The 20,409-nt window shown below is 43.4% G+C and overlaps 2 protein-coding genes across 4 annotated transcripts in view; one reads left to right on the plus strand and one right to left on the minus strand.

Moving 5' to 3' along the window:
* Positions 1–20,409, plus strand: part of LOC122553334 (BRF1 general transcription factor IIIB subunit b) — a 476,022-nt gene that overhangs the window by 235,127 nt on the left and 220,486 nt on the right. The window lies entirely within an intron of this gene.
* Positions 590–4,730, minus strand: btbd6b (BTB domain containing 6b). Of its 2 annotated transcripts, none has more exons than XM_043696901.2 (5): positions 4,593–4,730; positions 2,988–3,303; positions 2,785–2,875; positions 2,327–2,445; positions 590–2,047 (listed from the first exon to the last, which is right to left on the minus strand). In XM_043696901.2, the coding sequence occupies exons 2-5, from the start codon at positions 3,206–3,208 to the stop codon at positions 1,015–1,017; spliced, it is 1,464 nt and encodes a 487-aa protein (XP_043552836.2). In that variant the 5' UTR covers positions 3,209–3,303; positions 4,593–4,730; the 3' UTR covers positions 590–1,014. The 2 variants fall into 2 exon arrangements, with proteins under 2 accessions (XP_043552836.2, XP_043552835.2); XM_043696900.2 differs by lacking the exon at positions 4,593–4,730 and adding an exon at positions 3,451–3,913.

Raw genomic sequence — 20,409 nt, forward strand, 5'->3', positions numbered from 1 at the left:
ATGTTATCCCAAAAAGTGCATAGGAGAGGGAAAGGCATTGTGTAACAGTGATAGTGGCTAGTAATATACACCTCCAGTACCACTCTGGTGATAGTCTCCTAACTGCTTTTAACAATATGGCATTATCCTGTAATCTGTTGGTGGGCTATTACACAAGCTCCTGCTTGGTACACTTGACTTGATGGAAGAAAGGAGGGAAATGTTAATAACCACTCAGATTGGCATAGAAGTGGAACTGTTCGGTTTCTAACCTAGTACATTCAGAAAATTCCAGACCTACACTGAATGAAGTTTCCCGTCTCAACGGTGACCCTCAGATTAAATCACCAGTGCTCCCCATCCCCCCTCTCATTAGAAGCCCGCTGGTCGTCTGGGACTATAGCAATTTAATGTTTAAATTTAAGTATAGAGTGACAGAGGAACAAAGTGAACACCCTATTCAAATCCGAACCAGACAGCACTTTTACAAAAGTCAGTGATGTACAAACTAATAGCTCAACTATATTTGGAACTTGATCATTTTGATCACTGATCTTTTCTGATCCTCTACCTCCCTAAACTGTAATAAAGACAACTTCAGGATAGAAGATAACCATGTAAAAATCTTTATACTGTACAGTTCATTACTTGCAAGTACACTGGAGGTGTTAAAACATTGTCATTCATTGGTCAACTTCAAGCCACTTTAAACAGAACACCTGTACAAAATAGGTACAGCACAAAAAGGAGTGCACTACTGAATACTGCCCAGTGCAGCGTCAGGAAGTCAAATAACCTTCTAGTCATTATAAATAAATAAAGTTAATTTACAATCAAACATTCCTTCAAATTTTAAAGATGGTTTGACTCTGCGTGATTTTTGATGTAATAGGCCCACGTGTGGAGTTTAATATATTAATCAGTTGAAGCAGCAGGAAGTCTGAATTCTTGCTGTGCTCCCTTATGTTAGCAGCAGTTGGATGCAAAACATCTTTTGTTTTTAGTTTCAGGGAGGCAGGTTTGAGCATTTTTTGTTCATGCATAGAAAATAAGTTCAGGAATCTGCCCACCTTGTACCCCTGTGCCATTAGTGCTGTCAGATGAACACTGGAACTGAAATGTCACTTTCCCACACTGCACTTCTGTCATTCCCTCTTGTCCAAAGTAGCTAAGCTCATTGCCATCCAGGATGGCACTGGCAGTGTAAAAGGTGTCCTGCTCCACCTGCACCGGGTGCTCGAACCAGACTGAGAAAGTGGTGCTAGAGCCATCTGATATGAACTTAGTAAAGTTTTGAGCCAGGACCACCCCCTGCCGCTTCAGTTCGATCTTGACACTGTATTCGGCCTTGCCACAACTTGAGCCGTACAACCCGAGACCAGCGATAAAGATGCGCTTGTCCACCGCAAACTGGATGCTATCACAGCGGCCCCGGTACCTCCACTGGTTGCTGCGGTAAGCAGAGGACTGGAAGCGATGGCACCGTTGGGATGCTAGCCCCTTCCTTTGAGTGGTGGGGAATTCCAACTGCGGCTTCTTCAGCGCAGTGTACCACAAGAATATGTTGTGCGTCTGCTCCAGGGTCAAAAGGTCACATTGTGCAGCCCCATTGGCAAACTCCTCCAGCGTCATGGTGGGAATCCGAACAATGTAGAGAGCCTTGCCCAGCACGCTCCTCTTATTGCGGGCAGTGGGAGGGAGCCCTTGTCTTTTGCACTCTGCCTCTGCCCAGCTCACAATGGCTTCAAACACCACCACCTCTTTCGTGTTGAGTGTTTCCCGTGACAGGATGATCTCCAAAGTCTGCAGATCGATCTCGCAAAAGCCCTCTGACCTGAGGGCAAGCTCTGCCTGGGCATCAATCACCTCCCAGCAGCGTTGGGTCAGCTCAGGCTCCTCAAAGAGCCTACTCTGGGACAGTAGGACACAAGCATTCTTTGCCTCCAAGCTGGTCTCCAGGAAGTTAACGCAAGCCTTTGCCAGATACGGGACAATGTACTTCTTGGCAGCGTACAGTGAAGCCAGCACTGTGTCTGCCTCCAAATCAATCTCATCACTGTACAAATACCTGCAGAGAGGGGAATAAAAACTCACTGAAAAGCTCACCACTTAAACCTCACGCAGGAAAAAAAAAGTTAAATTCCTGAGGAATTAACTTAAATCTAATGCACGCAAAAAAAAATTAAAGGCAGCTTGGAATTTCTTCATCTTAAAGCAAAGTAGTCGCAGACAGCATTTTAAAAGAAGTATCTCGGATTTTAAGTGAGTGATCAAATAACATGCTTTAAATGGTTATTCATAGTCCCCACGCCGCTCCCCCAACACACACACACTCTATGTCCCTTACTTTAGCAGAATAAGGAAAGCTGCGGGTTCCACATCTGGAATATGAATGTCGGGCTTATCCTCAGCGAGTTCCCCGTAAAACATGGCATAGAAAACGGAACTGCCGACTGCCAGAATATACTGGAAGGGAATAACACAAGTTCAAAACAAACAAAAGATTAAGAACACGGCGCACACATTCATTAGCAACGCCTTTCCCTGCAGGATCCTACATGCAAAAAAAACCATTCCTTGTATGTAATTTCTAATGTGCTTAACTGCTTTTTTTTGAAAGAAAGAAAACAATAATTAGTTGCCAAGCATGTAAGTGGAACAATCGCTCCCTGTCACGCAACCCTCAGCACACTGGAGTTCAAATAAACGGATCGATTCCCCCGCGCTGATTGTGACTCCTGTTTAATGCATTCATTTCCAACAAAATACACTTCAAACAGCTCCCGTGGTTAAGGCACAACACACCTTATGAGCTGGAACTCTCTGTGTGCATCCAGGAGGGCCCACAATAAAATGCACGTCGGCCATCAGTTCGTTATTGTACATCATTGCATTTCTGCAAAAGAGAGAGGGGGCAAAACGTTAGGTTATTTAAGAAAATTAATTTGAAAAATTAAAAAAAACCAAACAGGAGTAAACAGAGAGGCGGGAAGGCGGGGAGTGATTACCTTTCCCGGAGAGTGGGGTAAAAGGATTGCCAGTTACTGTTCCGAATGTGGTTGTTGTTGAGATTTTGTTGCTGGCCCTGGCGGAGCAGGAAGCTGCGCTTGGAGCTGCTGCTGTTGCTGCTGACAGTGTTACCAGAGCCGCCACTGCTGCTGTTCTCGCTGGATTGCAGACTGCTGCTGCTGCTGCTGCTGTGTTTGGAGGGATACAACTCTGCAGCCATCTTCTTACCCAGGGAAAGCGTTACGATCTCATAGCAAGCCGGGAGCTTGCTACCGCTGCTTTCTCTCTTCACACTCTTGGACTTTCTCAGGGTTTCTAAAAACATCAAAAGAACAAAAAAAAGTCAAGGGGGGTGGGGGGATAGAGATACAAACCCGAAAGTCTCCGGGATTTACAGTGGGCTCTTAATTCACATTTAAAAAAAAACAATTAGGAAAAGCAGCTTTCTGTCGATGTACTGACCCTGGATATATTTCACGAGCAACATAAAGATTCTGGACTGTTTGAGTTTAATTTTCCACCAGTGGATGCGAGCCAGATTTGCAGTAAAGTTTTTTTCACCCCCTTCAAGACTAAATCACACTGTAAACAAAACAAAAAAACCCGCGACTGTGCTCTTCCTCTTCCCTCCTCGTCCTTCGACTTGAAAAATCCCCAAAGATAAAAGCACTCCAGTAAATATCCGGCCAAAAGGGGGGGGGGGGGGATCCTGCCGAGATTTGTTGCAGTTTTTGTTTTTCTTTACACGCTGTTTGTCTCTTCCGGGGTAAAAGTTGGAAGAGTGCAGTTGAGGCTTTTGTTTCTTCCCCGCCAGCGAGAAGCAGCACTTTGAGATATATTTTAATTCCGACCTGTAGACTTTACTCCAGAGCTGCCTATGAATCTACAAACTATCAGATCGTGCTGGCTCGCTCTCTCTTTTACGAACGGCAGGTGTTCACGTGATGAAAACCTAACCCAAACATCAGGCTCCAATAATAAAAGGAAGGAGGGGGTGAGCTCGGAGGGAAGAGAGAGGGGGGAGGGATGAGTACTCAGCCCCGGATTGATTGGGAAATGAAGATGGAGAGGAAAAAGGGGCTGGCGGACACAGAGATTTGCTTGTCAGTCTCCAATCAGCCCACCCACAATCACATAGAGACACAATTCTGGATCTCACTGCACACACCAACCCTGTGTGTTTGTGTATTAATTCCAGGGGGTGTGTTAACGTACTGACCGGCTCAGGTTAAAACCGATAAGGGGGGGGGGGGGGGGAACTGCCTTTGGAAATTAAAGTTCACTCAGGATCCAATTTAATGGCAGCTTTTAAAACGCACGGTTCAGCGGAACAAATAAAGCCCCTTTCTCCTCTTCCTCCCCCCATCCTGGTTAATCAGAGCCGCAAACTGATTATTTTTGTTTTTGTTTTAATGATTATACTTTGATCAGCAAACGTGGGGAGGGATACCTCCACAAACACACACACACACACACAGCGCTCGATCAGCCCAGCCCCACTCCCAGGCCAAGCTGGACAAATCTCATTGCAACACACGCCCTTATTGTTTTTTCCCTTCTGTAAATCGGCTGAGTCTAGCTTTGTTCAAGCTCCTCTACTGTACCTGGGCTTTTTTTTTTAGCTGTCCGGGGTTAGGAGAGAAGAGGCGGTGAAAGTTTGGGTTCTTCGATCCTCCCAGCAGCAGGAAGCCATGATCCAGCTCTGAGTCTAACTATCCCTCCTCCTCCTCCTCCTCCTGCTCCTGTCCAAACCAGCGATTCCGGGGAATCGGGCAAGCGCTGGGAGGTTGGGCTTAAAAGATATACCATTTGCTTTCTTTACCAATCCCAAGCTTCGTCAGCAGAGGGACTCCGAGCTCCCAATCCTGGCGAATAAAATATCCATGCCTTGCAGGATTTAAAGGGCACGTTATTGTTTTAAAAGCGCCAATGCTTTACTTGTCAAACATTGGGTGTCATGACACAAGTCTCAAACATCATGCAAAAAAATTACTGATGGCGATCTGCAGTTGATATGACTCTAGTGTTCTTTTCGTTTAACCCTAGCAATGCAGTATTAAAGGCTACAAGTTTAAAATAGTACTCCGTAACACTGGGTTTAACAAACAGAAAAATCTGAATATTATCTAGTGGCCCTGTTGATAATGATGATAGAACCTTTCTATTGATTTAAGGCATATGGCTGCGTTATCACTAAAACCTAGAATAGAAACACTGTTGGAGGTACTATCTTTCAGGTGAGGCATTACTGGAATGCTCCATCTGCCCCCTCAGATGGACATCAAAGATTCAATGAGGCTCATGTTTTTCTAAGAGGAGAATTGCATTATCTGGTGTGGCTAGTTCCTGGGAGTGATGATCACCAACAATATGTCTTGATCCACTTATGTTTATGCTACAGTCAAGAAAGCACAACAATGCCTCTACTTCCTCAGAACGCAAAGGAAATTCACAGCATGTCCATAAAGACTCCAAGGAATTGTTATAGATGCATTATAGAAAGCATCCTATCGGGATGCATTAGGGCTTGGTATGGCAACTGCTCTGCCCAGGAAATTACGAGCTAAAAATGTGTTGCTGGAAAAGCGCAGCAGGTCAGGCAGCATCCAAGGAGCAGGAGAATCGACGTTTCGGGCATGAGCCCTTTTTCAGCTCTGATCTCCAGCAACTGCAGTCCTCACTTTCTTCTCCATAAGAAATTACAGAGAGTTGTGAACACAGCTCAGTCCATCACACAAGCCAACTTTCTATCCCATTGATTCCAAATATACTTGCTGCCTGAGGAAGGCAGCCAAAATATTTGGTGACAGTGATCACAACTGCCTCACATTTAGCAAAGCCTTGGAAAGTGAAAGGAGCAATTACTGAGGGAAGGTATTCAATTGAGGAAAAGGAAATTATGACGCTATAGGACAGGAGTTGGGAAGTATAGACTGGGAGTATTTGTTCCACAGAAAGGGCACAGCAGACATGTGGAGACTATTTAAGGAGCAGTTATTGCAAGTGATGCACAAATTTGTTCCTCTGAGGCAGGTAAGAAGGGGTAAGATTAAGGAACCTTGGATGACGAGAACAGAGGAACTGCTTGTCAAAAGGAAGGCGGCAACTTACGTAAGGTGGAGGAAGCAAGGACCAAGCACAGCTTTAGAGGATTACAGGCTTGCTAGAAAGGAGCTCAGAAGTGGACTGAGGAGAGCTAGGAGGAGGCATGAAAAAGGCTTGGCAAGAAGGATTAGGGAGAACCCAAAGGCGTTTTACTCATACGTGAGGAATAAGAAATGATCAGGGAGAAGGTAGGGCCGATCAGGGATAGCAGAGGGAACTTGTGTGTGGAGTCTGAGCAGATAGGGGAAGCCTTAAATGAGGTTTTTGCTTTGGTTTTCACTCAGGAAAGGGAACTTGTTATAAATGAAAACTTAGAGGAGCTGGGATACAGTCTTGGTCAGATCAAGATTGATGAAGTTGATGTGCTAGAAAATGTGGAAAACATTATGATTGAGAAGTCCCCAGAGTCAGACCACATTTATCCTAGGCTGCTCCAGGTAGCGAGAAAGGAGGTTGCTAAGCCGCTGGCGAGGATATTTGCCTCCTCACTCTCCACGGGAGTCGTATCGGAGGATTGGAAGGAGGCAAATGTTGTTCCTCTTTTCAAGAAGGGGAATAGGGAAATCACTGGCAATTACAGACCAGTCAGTCTTATGTCTGTGGTCAGCAAAGTTTTGGAAAGAATTCTGAGGGATAGGATTTATGACTATTTGGCAAAGCATAGTGTGATTAAAGGCAGTCAGCATGGCTTTGTGAGGGGCAGGTCATGCCTCATAAATCTTATTGAGTTCTTTGAGGAGGTGTCAAGACAGGTCGACGATGGTCGAGCAGTGGAAGGTAAAACTCGAATGCTGAACATAGGATTAAAGACAGGATTCTTGGCAGTGTGGAGGAACAGAGGGATCTGGATGTGCAAGTACATAGATCCCTCAAAGTTGCCACCCAAGTGGATAGGGTTGTTAAGAAAGCATATAGTGTTTTGGCTTTCATCAACAGGGGTATCGAGTTTAAGAGCCGTGAGGTTTTGCTGCAGCTCTACAAGTCCCTCGTGAGGCCACACTTGGAATATTGTGTCCAGTTCTGGTCGCCTTACTATCGGAAAGATACAGAGGCTTTGGAGAGGGTGCAAAGAAGGTTTACCAGGATGCTACCTGGACTGGAGGGCTTGCCTTATGAAGAAAGGTTGAATAAGCTTGGACTTTTCTCACTGGAGAGAAGGAGGAAGAGAAGAGACCTGATCGAGGTATGCAAGGTGATGAGAGGCATAGGTAGAGTCAATAGCCAGAGACTTTTCCCCAGGGCATGATTGACTGGTACGAGAAGTCATAGTTTGAAGATATTAGGAGGAAGGTATAAAGGAGACATCAGAGGTAGGTTCTTTACACAGAGAGTTGTGAATGCATGGAATGCATTACCAGCGGTGGTGGTGGAAGCAGTGTCATTGGGGACATTCAAGTGACTGCTGGACATGCAAATGGATAGCAGTGAGTTGAGGGGTGCATAGGTTGTTACTATATTTTACATTAGGATTAAATCTTGGCACAACATCGTGGGCCAAAGGCCTGTTCTGTGCTGTATTTTTCTATGTTCTAAAATGAGTGCAGAAAGATTAACTAGGATGTACTTCGACTGGAAGGTTTGAGTTATAAGGCAAGGCTGGGACTTCTTTTCTGGTGCATAAGAGACTGAGGGGTAACCTTATAGAGATCTATAAAATTATGAGAGGCATTTGATAAGGTAAATAGCCAACAGTTTTTCCCCATAATAGAGGAATCTAAAATCAGAGGACAAAGGTTTAAAGTGAGAGGGGAGAGAGTGGCAATTTTTTCACACAGAGGTAGTGGTGGTGATGAGTACAATTTTGTCATTTCAGAAACATTTGGACAAGTACATGGATGCGATAGGGATGGAGGGATATGGACCAAATGCAAGCTAATGGGACTAGTTTACTTGTGAAAACTGGGCGGCATGGATAATCTGGGTTGAAGGGCCTATTTCCATGCTGTAAACCTCTACAGTTCTATAATATAATCAAAGATCCCTCCCACCCCAGTTACAATCTCTTCTAACCTCTTCAGTTGGGGCCAGAAAATAGAAAAGCTTAAGCACACATACCAACGGATTCAAGACAAGCTTCTTCCCCACTGTTGTTAAACTTATGAATGCACCTCTCAAATTTTCAATTTAATGTTGATCTCACTCTTCGTGCACCTTCTCTCCAGCTGTAACATTGTATTCTTTGTTTTGTTCTATTACCCTAATGCATTTTGAGTGTTATCATCTGTCTGTACTGCATGCAAAACAAAACTTTTCACTGGGTACATGTGACAATAATAAATCAAATCAAATCAAATCAAAAGTTACCTCCTAGCAAGCTTTGGCCATTTGCCATTATATCATCTTATGTCATCAGTTTGCCCTTTTGCTTGATAACATTCCGGTCAAATACTCTGGGATGTTTTACACCCTCCTGTTTAACCAATCTATTGGAATTCTTTGAGAAAGTAACGTGCTGTGGATAAGAGGGGACTGTGGAAGTGCTGTACTTAGATTTCCAGAAGGCACTTGATAACTTGGTGCAACAGTTGTTGAAAATAAAAACTCATGCTTTAGGGGCTAATGTTTTAGTACAGACAGAACTCGCTGGCAGCAACCAGAGACATAAATAGTTCTTCTGGGTTAACAAATCACACTTGATGTACTTCAAGGATCTGTACCAGGGCCTCAACCTTTTATAATTTGCATAAATGTCTTGGATGAAAGGGGTGTCTAAAGGCATGGCTGCTCAATTTGCTGATGAAACAAAAACAGATAGGAAAGTAAGTTGTGAAGAGGTCACTAGGCTAGAAAGGGATATCAGAGTTGAGAGTGTGGAGCGGGAAAAGCACAGCAGGTCAGGCAGCATCCCAGGAGCAGGAGAATGGACGTTTCAGTATAATCGAAGTTTCGGGCATAAGCCCTTCATCAGGAATTGAATCAGCCCTGATGAAGGGCTTATGCCCGAAACTTTGACTCTCCTGCTCCTTGGATGCTGCCTGATCTGCTGTGCTTTTCCAGCACCTCAATTTCAACTCTGATCTCCAGCATCTACAGTCCTCACGTTCTCCTAGAAAGGGATATCGATGGGTTGAGTGGGGAGGAGAAGATCTGACAAATGGAATATAATGTGGGAAAATGTGAAATTGTCCATTTTGGCAGGAAGAGTGAAAATGATGCATATTATCTAATGCTGATGTACTGCAGAGCCTGAGATGCAGAGAGTTCTGCGTGTCCTCGTGCATGAATCATAATAAGTTAGCAGGTAGGTTCAATAAATACTCAAGGTTCAAAATGTTATCAGTTATTGAAAGGTGGATTTAATACAAGGTTAACGTATGCTTCAGTTACTCCTTAAGCTTACAGCTTAAGCATTGGTGAGACTGCATCTGGACTACTATGTACAGTATTAGTCACTTTATTTAAGGAAGGTTATAAGTGCATTGAAACAGTTCAGAGGAGGTTTATTAATGTTTAGTAAAGACAGAGTGCCTTATGAGGAAAGGTTGGACAAGCTAAGCTTCATTGCTGGAGTTTAGAACAGTAAGAGGTGACTTCTTTGAAACAGGAGGTCTGGTGGAGGGAGGTGAGGGGGGCTTGACTAAGTAGATGTGAGAGGATGCTTCCTGTTGTGTGAGAATCTAGAACTCTTTTTAAGTAAGCAGTAGATAGATTCTTGACAAAGTGGTGAAGATTTATATAGAATAATCTGATCAGCTATGATCTTATTGAATGGCAAGCAGTCGCTTGTTCCTAACTTGAATGCTATGTAAGAGTACCATATAAAGACATTGTGCTATTCCCTTAGGGCTGCTGATGTTATTTGTTTCAGAATGCTTGACTCTATTGGGCTCTTCATAGTGTTCTGTCAAAGAGTGAGAGAGCTACATAACATCTAATGTTAGCAGGTACTTCTGGAACCAGAAGTCAACATGTTGGCACATGTTAGTGTGCATGGCCCTCATATGGTTCACAGCCAGGAGGCATGTGTGAATGTCTGCTGCACTAATCCAATCTTTCCACACCTCAGTAAGTTTTAATGCACTGTCTAATGGAAGAATGGCCACATGAGTGTACCTAGGCGGCATGGTGGCTCAGTGGTTAGCCCTGCTGCCTCACAGTGCCAGGGACCTGGGTTTGATTCTAGCCTTGGGTGACTGTCTGTGTGGAGTTTGCACATTCTCCCCGTGTCTGCGTGGGTTTCTTCTGGGTGCTCCGGTTTCCTCCCACAGTCCAAAGATGTGCAGGTTAGGTGAATTGGCCATGCTAAACTGCCCATAGTATCTAGGGGTGTGTAGATTAGGTGCATTAGTTAGAGGTAAATGTAGACTAATAGGGTAGGGGAATGGGTTTGGATGGGTTAGTCTTTGGAGGATCGGTGTGGACTTGTTAGGCCTAATGGCCTGTTTCTACACAGTACGTCTTTGAGAGGAGAGTTGCGGAGAAGCTACTACTTCTATTGCCAGAATGCAGACCGCGAGACATGATCTTAGAATCAGAGAAATGGCAATCAAGAAAGAAATCAGGAAACAGTTTTCGCACCAACAACTGGGGACTTGACTGAATCATAATGGTTAACATCACAACATCAGTGGCTAATCTGGGTCATGTGCTGAATTCATAGGGAAATAAGGTAATAGTCTCTCAGCATGGAGCCAAGTGGAGTCCCCTAGCTCTTAAAATGTCGTCTTCATATTAAATAGTATGTTTCTCCCCCATCCTGCCAAACTCCCCACCCCTATATTCTTTGATCCTCATTTTGAGGTGTTGACTGTTGTGGTGCAATATCATTGACTCAGGCTGTAGACCAAAACCACTTTAATTAAGGATGGTGTACGATTATCTCCACTCCTTCCCCACCACCAACTCCCCTCGCCCTGGATATTCCCATTGTAGCCCAGCTGTGATCAGCTAATTTGACAGTCTGGGGATTTAAACCAGTGACAGGTTTAGGCAGCAGACAGGCATATTATTTGTGAAATAGACACTGAACCAGCAACACAGGAGTGCAGTCACTTAAAAGAAAAATGAAAGTGTTATTACAGAGCTAAGTGATTGGAATTGAGTACTCTGAGATAAAGAGCGGCTTGCTCTTTCTTTAATCATACACCATCATTAGTAAAATAATCCTATTTACAGGATTTATAAACCACTTCAGAAGAACAGATGTGTTTGCATATACAGGACTCTGGATCTTCAATAAGTTCAACTCTCTGATAAAAAGAAGGGACAGAACTTGCATTTATTGATAAAACACATTTTGTAACCTCATTGTCTCCCAAAGTGTTTGAAGTCAATACACAACTTTTGAAGCGGTCACTATTTTGATGCAGGAACCAAAGGAGTCAGTTGCTCTCAGCAAGGTTTGAATAAAGGCAATGTGATAAATGACCAGCGAGTTGGTTTAATGTTGATGAATGTTGGTCAGGATGCTCCTCCATGGAACAGATTATGTTCCCTTCCAGTGACAACAAATGAGAACCCAGGTCTAACCTGGTGCATTTGAAAGATGGCGTGTGTGGAAATGCAGCACTCCTTTGTAATGCACTAGGGCATTAGCATGGATTATCTATTCAAATCTTTGGAATGGGGACTTGTGCCCACATCTTCTCACCGTCACATGTACACACTCACTGAGTAATTGTTGGGGAACATAGTGTATTTTCAAACTGTTTTTGTATATGTTTTTCAAAAATTGGTACATTGACAGATGAGTTATTTTTCCCTTCCTGCTTAGATCCCTAGACCGTTACAGTTGCTGAGTGTTCTATTGCCCAAACATCAAGTTAGCAGCTATTGGCTGCCTGCGAGCTTGCAGTGCAGTGGTATCCTGTTCCTGTCTGTGTGCAGCAGGATATGCACACATTTGGGTGTTACTGAGTTAAATTCAGGAGTTGGAATCATCCCCGCACTCAGCACAGATAGGAACCAAATCCAAGATGTGTTCAGTCCTTCCGGCTGTCACTGAGCTGATTTCGTCTTTTTGTGCCTAGAAATATGTGTCAATAGCTACTAGTACTGAGATTTCATGTATTCCTCTGCATTGAAATTCCATAATTCCAAGAATTTGTTCACGAATTATTGCAAAACTGACTAAAAGTGAAACAATTCGCTACGTTATGAATTTCTTTGTTACAGTTGTGTAGCACTTTGTGTCAGGAGAGGAGGAGGCAGTAATGTTGGTCTTTCCAACTCTATTAATTCCATACTTGTTCAAAGAGCAGCTTTGTATCCATCTCTTCTCAGTATCCTTCTTTGACGTCTAATCTCACTAACTAGATAAAAATGAGAAACCCTGCTTAGCTGTTTTTTAAAATGTATTCACTGGTTGTGGGCATTGCTGGCTGGGCCAGCATTTATTGCCCATTCCTTATTGTCCTTGAGAAGGTGGTGGTGATCTGTTGTCTTGAATTGCTGTAATCTTCAGATATGCTAATATAACTGTGCTGAGCATGTATTTTTCACTTGCTTTAACCTGCGTCCCAATAGCCTACTATGTTTTAACTTGAAATAAGGGAAATACTGTTTTGATCACTGACCAGAAATTGAAGTGGGCCAGTCATGTTGTTATGATCCCAGCCAATATTATTGCTGGTCAACTAAAATCAAAGTACTGTGGATACTGGAAATCTGAAATGTGAACAGAAAATGCTGGAGAAACCTGACAGGTCTCACAACATCTGTGGAGAGAGAAACAGAGTTAACATTGGAGTCTAGTGTGATTCTTCAAAGTACCAAAGACTGGACTCGATCAATGGTATATTCTCTGCCTGGGATGAGTACTGCTCTAACAACAATAAAATCAGGATGAAAAGGAATTTATGGTGGTGATGTTCCCATTGTTCTCCTGCTCTTGTCCTTCTAGATGATATAGGTTGTGGGTTTGCAGATGCTAAAGAAAGCAGAGTAGACTTTGGAGAAGTAGAATTCATATCAGGGAATTCCTGTTTCAGTTCAGAGGAAATCCAGGCAGAGACTAGATAGGCTTGGATTGTTTTCTTCAGAATAGAGAAGACCGAAGGGGGGCATGATTGAGTCGTATAAGATTATGAGGGGTATGGACAAGGTGAATAAAGAGCAGGTGTTCCCCTTGGTTGAAGGGTCAGTCATGAGAGGGCATCCTTTTCGGGTAAGGGACAGGAGATTCAGAGGGATTTGGAAAATAAAAAGCTTTTTTCACCCAGTGGGTGGTGGGAATCTGAATACACTGCCTTGGAAGGTAGTGGAGGATGGAAACCTCACAACCTTGAAAAAATATTTGGATGAGCAATTCAAATATCAGAACATTCAAGGATATGGGACAAACGCAGGAGATTGAGATTAGCGCACTTTTAAATGGTAGTTGTTGATGCAGAGTCATAGAGATGTACAGCACAGAAACAGACCTTTCAGTCCAACTCGTCCATGCCAACCAGATATCCCAATACAATCGAGTCCCACCTGCCAGCACCCGGCCCATATCCCTCCAAACCCTTCCCATTCTTATACCCATCCAGGTGCCCTTTAAATGTTGTAATTATACCAGCCTCCACCACTTCCTCTAGCAGCTCATTCCATACACGTACCACCCTCTAAGTGAAAAAGATGCCCCTTCGGACTCTTGTATATTTTTCCCCTCTTACTCTATAATATGCCCTCTAATTCTGGACTCCCCCACCACAGGGAAAAGACCTTGATTATTCACCCTCTCCATGCCCCTCATGATTTTATAAACCTCTATAAGGTCACCCCTCAGCCTCCAATGCGCCAGGGAAAACAGCCCCAGCCTGCTCAACCTCTCCCTATAGCTCAAATCCTCCAACCCTGGTGACATCCTTACAAATCTTTTCTGAACCCTTTCAAGTTTCACAACATTCTTCCGACAGGAAGGAGACTAGAATTGCACGCAATATTCCAAAAGTGGCCCTGTACAGCCGCAACATGACCTCCCAACTCCTGTACTCAATACTCTGACCAATAAAGGAAAGCATATCAAACACCATCTTCACTATTCTATCTAATTGTGACTACTTTCACAGAGCTCTGAACCTGCACTCCAAGGTATCTTTGTTCAGCAACTCACCTAAGTGTATAAGTCCTGCTAAGATTGATTTCCCAAAATGCAGCACCACACATTTATCTGAATTAAACTCCATCTGCCATTTCTCAGCCCATTGGCCCATCTGATCAAGATCCCGTTGTAAATCTGAGATAACCTTCTTTGCTGTCCACTACACCTCCAATTTTGGTGTCATCTGCAAACTTACTAACTGTAACTCTTATGCTTACATCCAAATCATTTATATAAATGACAGAAAGCAGTGGACCCAGCACCGATCCTTTTGTTACTCCACTGGTCACAAGTCTCCAGTCTGCAAAGCAACCCTCCACCACCACCCTCTGTCTTCTACCTTTGAGCCAGTTCTGTATCCAAATGGCTAGTTTCTCTGTATTCCATGTGATCTAACTTTGCTAACCATCTTCCATGGGGAACCTTGTCGAATACCTTACTGAAGTCCATATAGATCACATCTACTGCTCTGCCCTCATCAATCCTCTTTGTTACTTCATCAAAAAACTCAATCAAATTTGTGAGACATGATTTCCCACGCACAAAGCCATGTTGACTATCCCTAATCAGTCCTTGCCTTTCCAAATACATGTACATCCTGTACCTCAGGATTCCCTGCAACAACTTGCCCACCACCAACATCAAGCTCATGGTCTATAGTTCCCTGGTTTGTCCTTACCACTCTTCTTAATCAGTGCACCACGTTAGCCAACCTCCAGTCTTCTGGCACCTCACCTGTGACTATTGATGATACAAATATCTCAGCAAGAGGCCCAGCAATCACTTCCCTAGCTTCCCACAGTTCGAGGATGCACCTGATCAGGTCCTGGGGATTTATCAACTTTTATGTGTTTCAAGACATCCAGCACTTCCTCCTCTATAATATGGACATTTTTCAAGATGTCACCATCTATTTCCCTACATTCTATATCTTCCATGTCCTTTTCCACAGTAAATGCTGATGCAAAATACTTGTTTAGTATCTTTCCCCATCTGCAGCTCCACACAAGGCAGCCTTGCTGATCTTTGAGGGGCCCTATTCTCTCCCTAGTTTCCCTTTTGTCCTTAATGTATTTGTAAAAACCCTTTGGATTCTCCTTAACTCTATTTGCCAATGCTATCTCATGTCCCCTTTTTGCTCGAGTCAATGGGTCTTTTCTGCGCTGTATGACTCCATGAATCTATGAATGTAGAAGACTCCTCAGGAGAGTGCGGTTTCACCCGTGGCCTAATATGAGAGGGAAATCTTATCTATTTGATTCCATCATATGTGTTTTCTCCACCTGCTACAGCACAAATCAGCAGAGATGCGTGACTGGGCTATCTTCTCATGAATGGATGTCGTAAAGAGTTAGAGAAGATATTTGAATACTAAGACGTCAGCAGAATCCTGCAGATGCTGGAAGTCTGAAATAAAGGCGGCACAGTGGCTAGCACTGCTGCCTCACAGCGGCAGAGACCCAGGTTCAATTCCCACCTCAGGCAACTGTCTGTGTGGAGTTTGCACATTCTCCCCGTGTCAGTGTGGGTTTCCTCTGGGTGCTCCGGTTTCCTCCCCCAGTCCAAAAATATACAGATTAGGTGAATTAGCCAAGCTAAATTGCCCGTAATGTTAGGTGAAGGGGTAAATGTAGAGGAATGGGTCTGGGTGGGTTGCTCTTTGGAGGGTCGGTATGGACTTGTTGGGCCGAAGGGACTGTTCCCACACTGTAAGCAATCTAATCTAATCTAAAAGTGTGAAATGCTGGAAAGGGTCCTCTCAACCTATAACATTAACTCTGTTTCTCTCTCCACAAATGTTGTCCGACTTGCTGAATATTTCCAACATTTTTTACTTTTATAACATATTTGAATTGTCACCCCTCCCTCTTCGTAAGTAAATCACTTTACAATGAATCATACTCAGCCTTTTGGTATCTCAACAGCTAAATTGGTGCCGTTGTTATGCAGAGTACACGTCAGTCGAGAAACCCTGCAAACCTTTGGCCTTCGCTAATTGTGGCTTCTTGGTGCAACCCTAATTTCATCACCCCACCATTGATGTCTTTGTCTTTAGTTGCCTGACCTCAAGCTCTGGAATTACATCCCTAAATCGTTCTGTGTGCCTATCTATATCTCTCCCCTTTTGAGACAATCCTTTAAATTTACCTATTTGGCCAAGGTTTTATTGACTTGTCCAAATACTTCTTTGTAGAACTGAGTTTTGTTTTCATGACTTTCCTGCGGAGGCACCTTGGGACGTCTTGCTGTGTTATAGGCACTATATAAGTGCAAGTTGATTGTTTCTGAGTATCTCTGCAGTTGGATGTAACAGAATTCATTGCTCATGGCTAATGACGTTGAAACAGTTTCTTTTAAGATTGGGTTCTGTCCAGGATATTAAGAATTAACTACATTGTACAGATGACCACCTTCTCAAGGGTAACCAGGGACAGGCAATTAATGCTGGCCCACTCAGCAGCACCCACATCCCACAAGTGAATAAAACAAATTGTTGAATCAGGGTTAACTAGAATGAAAATTTGCACCTTCAAGCATTATTGATTCGGTTTCATTCCTACAGTTATCCAGTAGTTTTCATGGTCATTTTCGGTAGTTCTCATTCACAGATGCCGATATTTATTGGCTTTTTGTTTTATGGTAGATTATTTGCCTGGTTGGGGTTTGTATTGAGTTTTTTGGGTGAGAGTTTGAGAGTGGCATGTGCTGTCAGTGAAGAAGAGACATCAATTTAAAATAAGGTTTGGAAAGATTGTTTTAGTCAGATAATTTTTTTGAGCATGGAATGTTTGCCACAGGGAGTGACTGAGAAAAAGACAATCATTGCTTTTAAGAGAAATTATGGAGAAGCAGAGGGAGATGCAGGCTGTACACACAGCATAGGGTCGTGGAATTAGTTTTGGACTGCCCTAGCAAAGAGCTGGTGTATGCATTGCTGTGCTGTAGGCTCCTGTGGTTCCAGTTACTTGCCTGTTCCAGTCAGGATGGCGCTAATAGTGTCACAGTTGGCCTCAATCACTCCTGGGCCAGGGAAGTGAAAAATCAGCCAGGGTTCATGTCCTCGACTACTATCCAATAGCTTTTGCTGGACACAGAGCTCCTGAGGGAGGAAGAAAAAAAGCAGGGAATGTTTTTAGAAACTGCTTCTGTACCGTGGAAACCAGATACACAAAATGACATTCATGAAGTGAAACAGGCCTTTCATTGAGGTAGGAGCTGAGCTCAAACTCCTGGGATTCTTTGCGTTGGAGCTGGAAACAGGAGTGGCTGTTTGAAAGGGAATATTATAGTGTCTGGTAGAGGGAGGAAGCTGATGTTGCTTTATGAAAGATTGGTTGTAGCTCATGGTAACTTGTCATTTGAAACTTGATGTTGCAGAGTTTGACCGAGCTCTAAAGATCATGTAAAATCCGTGTCATTTTGTACATCACATACTCTCATTTGTCTGATTGTGTGCTGTGCCTCCACTCTCATAAAGGATTAGACAAACAGAACTCTGTTCTTTCAGTCCGGGCACAGCAGAGCAGGCTGTCTGTATCCTAAGTCAGTTTCCATTGGAGACACATAGTTTAAGTAATTTTTTTAAGATGTGTCAGCTGGGACTTAGTAGCAACCTTGTTGCTAAATCAATGGGTTGTAAGTTCAAATTCCAGTCCAAGACTTGAGTGCAAATTCTAAGCTCACGCTGCAGTGTAGAGCTGAGGGAGTACTGCACTGTCAAAGGTACTTTCCTCCAGGTGACATAGAGTCATAGAGTTATACAGCACAGAAGCAGACGTTTGAATCCAACATGTCCATGCTGACCAGATATCCTAAATTAATCTAGTCCCATTTGCTAGCACCCGGTCCATATCCCTCCAAGCTCTTCCTATTCATGTACCCATCCAGATGCCTTTTTAAATGTTATGATTGTACCAGCCTCCACCACTTCCTCTGGCAGCCCACTCCATACACACACATCAACCTCTGTTTGAAAATGTTACCCCTTAGGTCCCCTCTCACCCTAAACCTATGCCCTCTAGTTTTGGACTCCCCTACCCTGAGAAAACAGCATGGCTATTCGCCTTATCCATGCCCCTCGTGATTTTATAAACTTCTATAAGGTCACCCGTCAGCCTCCCATGCTCCAGGGAAAATAGCCCCAGCCTATTCAGCTTCCAAGCACTCCAAACCTGGCAACATTCTTATAAATCTTTTCTGCTATATCCAGTTTCAAGTTTCACAACAATTTCCATATAACATTGAAAAGTGGCCGAAGCAATATGTTGTACAGCCGCAACCTAACATCCCAACTTCTATACTCAATCAAGGCAAGCATACCTTCTTCAATACCTTGTCTACCTGCGCCTCCACCTTCAAGGAGCTATGCGCCTGCACCCCAAGGTCTTTTTGTTCAGCGATGTTCCCTAGGATCCTCCCGTAAGTATAAATCCTACCCTGAATTGACTTACCAAAATGCAGCACCTCACTTATCTAAATCAAATTCTTATCTGCCACCCCACAGCCCACGGACCCATCTGATCAACGTGACATTATACCCTGAGATAACATTCTTCACTGTCCATTATGCCAGCAATTTTGGTGTCATCTACAAACTTACTAACCATTACTCCTATATTCAAATCCAAATCATTTATATAAATGACAAAAAGTAGTGGACCCAGTACTGATCCTTGCAGCATTCCATTGGTCACAGGCCTCCAGTCCAAAATACAACCCTCCACCACCACCCTCTATCTCTTTTGAGCCAATTTTATATCCAAATGGCTAGTTCTCTGTGGATTCCATGTGATCTAATCTTGCTAACCAGTCTTCAGTGCAGAACCTTGTTAAACACCTCACTGAAGTCCATATCAACAACATCCACGATTTTGCCTTCAATCTTTTGTCACTCCTTCAGAAAACTCAATCAAATTAGTAAGACAAGATTTCCCACAAACAAAGCCATGTTGACTATATGGATGTAAGTTAGCTTGCTGAGCTGCAAGGTTTGTTTTCAGATATTTCGTCCCCATGACTAGGTATCATCATCAGTGAAAGTATGATGATGTTACTTAGTCATTGTCAGGAAACGTCTGAAAACAAACCTTCCAGCTCAGCGAGCTAACTTAAATCCATAATATCAACTGAAGCTACAAATCTCAAAAATGGCTACCATATTGCCTATCCCTACTCAGTCCTTACCTTTCCAGATACATGTAAATCCTGTCCCTTAGGATTCCCTCCAACAGCTTTCACCATTGATGTCAAGCTCACTGGTCTGTAGTTCCCTGGCATATCCTTACCAACTTTCTTTAAAAAAAAATGGCACCACATTAGCCACCCTCCAGTCTTCCAGCACCTCACCTATCGCTATTGATGATACAAATATCTCAGCAAGGGTCCCAGCAATCTCTTGCCCAGCTTCCTGTAAAGTTCCAGGTAACACCTAATCACATCCCAGGGATTTATCCAACTTTATGCATTTTAAGATATCCATCCCCTCCTATGTAATATGGACATGTTAAATAAAGGCTCCACCCTGTCATCTTAAGTGGACTTAAAAGATCTTATGACATCTTTTCGTAGAAGATCAGGGGAGTTATCGTAAGTGTGCTGGCTGATGTTGATCCCTCTCTCAACATCACAAGAAACCGATAACCTTTACATTCTCCCAATACTGTTTGCTGTATTCAAATTAATTGCTACATATCCGACAACACCACAGCGAATGCACTTCATAAGTACCTCACTGTCCATAATGTCAGCAGTTGGCAGGCTGTAACAAGTGGTGTGTCACATGGATTTAACGCTGGACCTCAAATATTTATAATCTATGTAATTAATTTGATGAAGTGGCCAAATCTGTGATCGCTAAGCAAGTTGTGAAGAGGATTTAAGGCAGTGGATCACAAGTGAGTTTGGGAGCTCTCTTGAAGCTCAGTTACTGGGGAGCTCAAGTGAGTACCAACAGCTGTGAGGTTCCTTCAAATCCTTGAGTTTTGTTTAGGCTGCTGTGGCCGAATGAACAAGGTTTTTGAGGCCTGATCACTGTTGCAAAAAAAAATTGAAAACCATGCATTTCCTTTTATTTTCCCAAATAAAACCCTGCTGTTTAAACAAACTCACCCAAATGCTGAACACTTCCCCTTGCCCACTGCTCAGCTGCTAATCCCCAGCTCCCTGCCCAACTCAGGAGGTAAAACAAAACTCCCTAACCCTGCCAGAGTCGCATGAAATCTGAGGCATTAAAATTGGATCATGCAAGAAAATAAAATTGGGAAGAGTTGATATAAGCAGTCTGCGGAGGA

Source organism: Chiloscyllium plagiosum, unplaced genomic scaffold (assembly GCF_037043375.1).
Source record: "Chiloscyllium plagiosum isolate Xiang-an unplaced genomic scaffold, Cpla_swu_hap1 HiC_scaffold_8, whole genome shotgun sequence".
NCBI lineage: Eukaryota > Metazoa > Chordata > Chondrichthyes > Orectolobiformes > Hemiscylliidae > Chiloscyllium > Chiloscyllium plagiosum.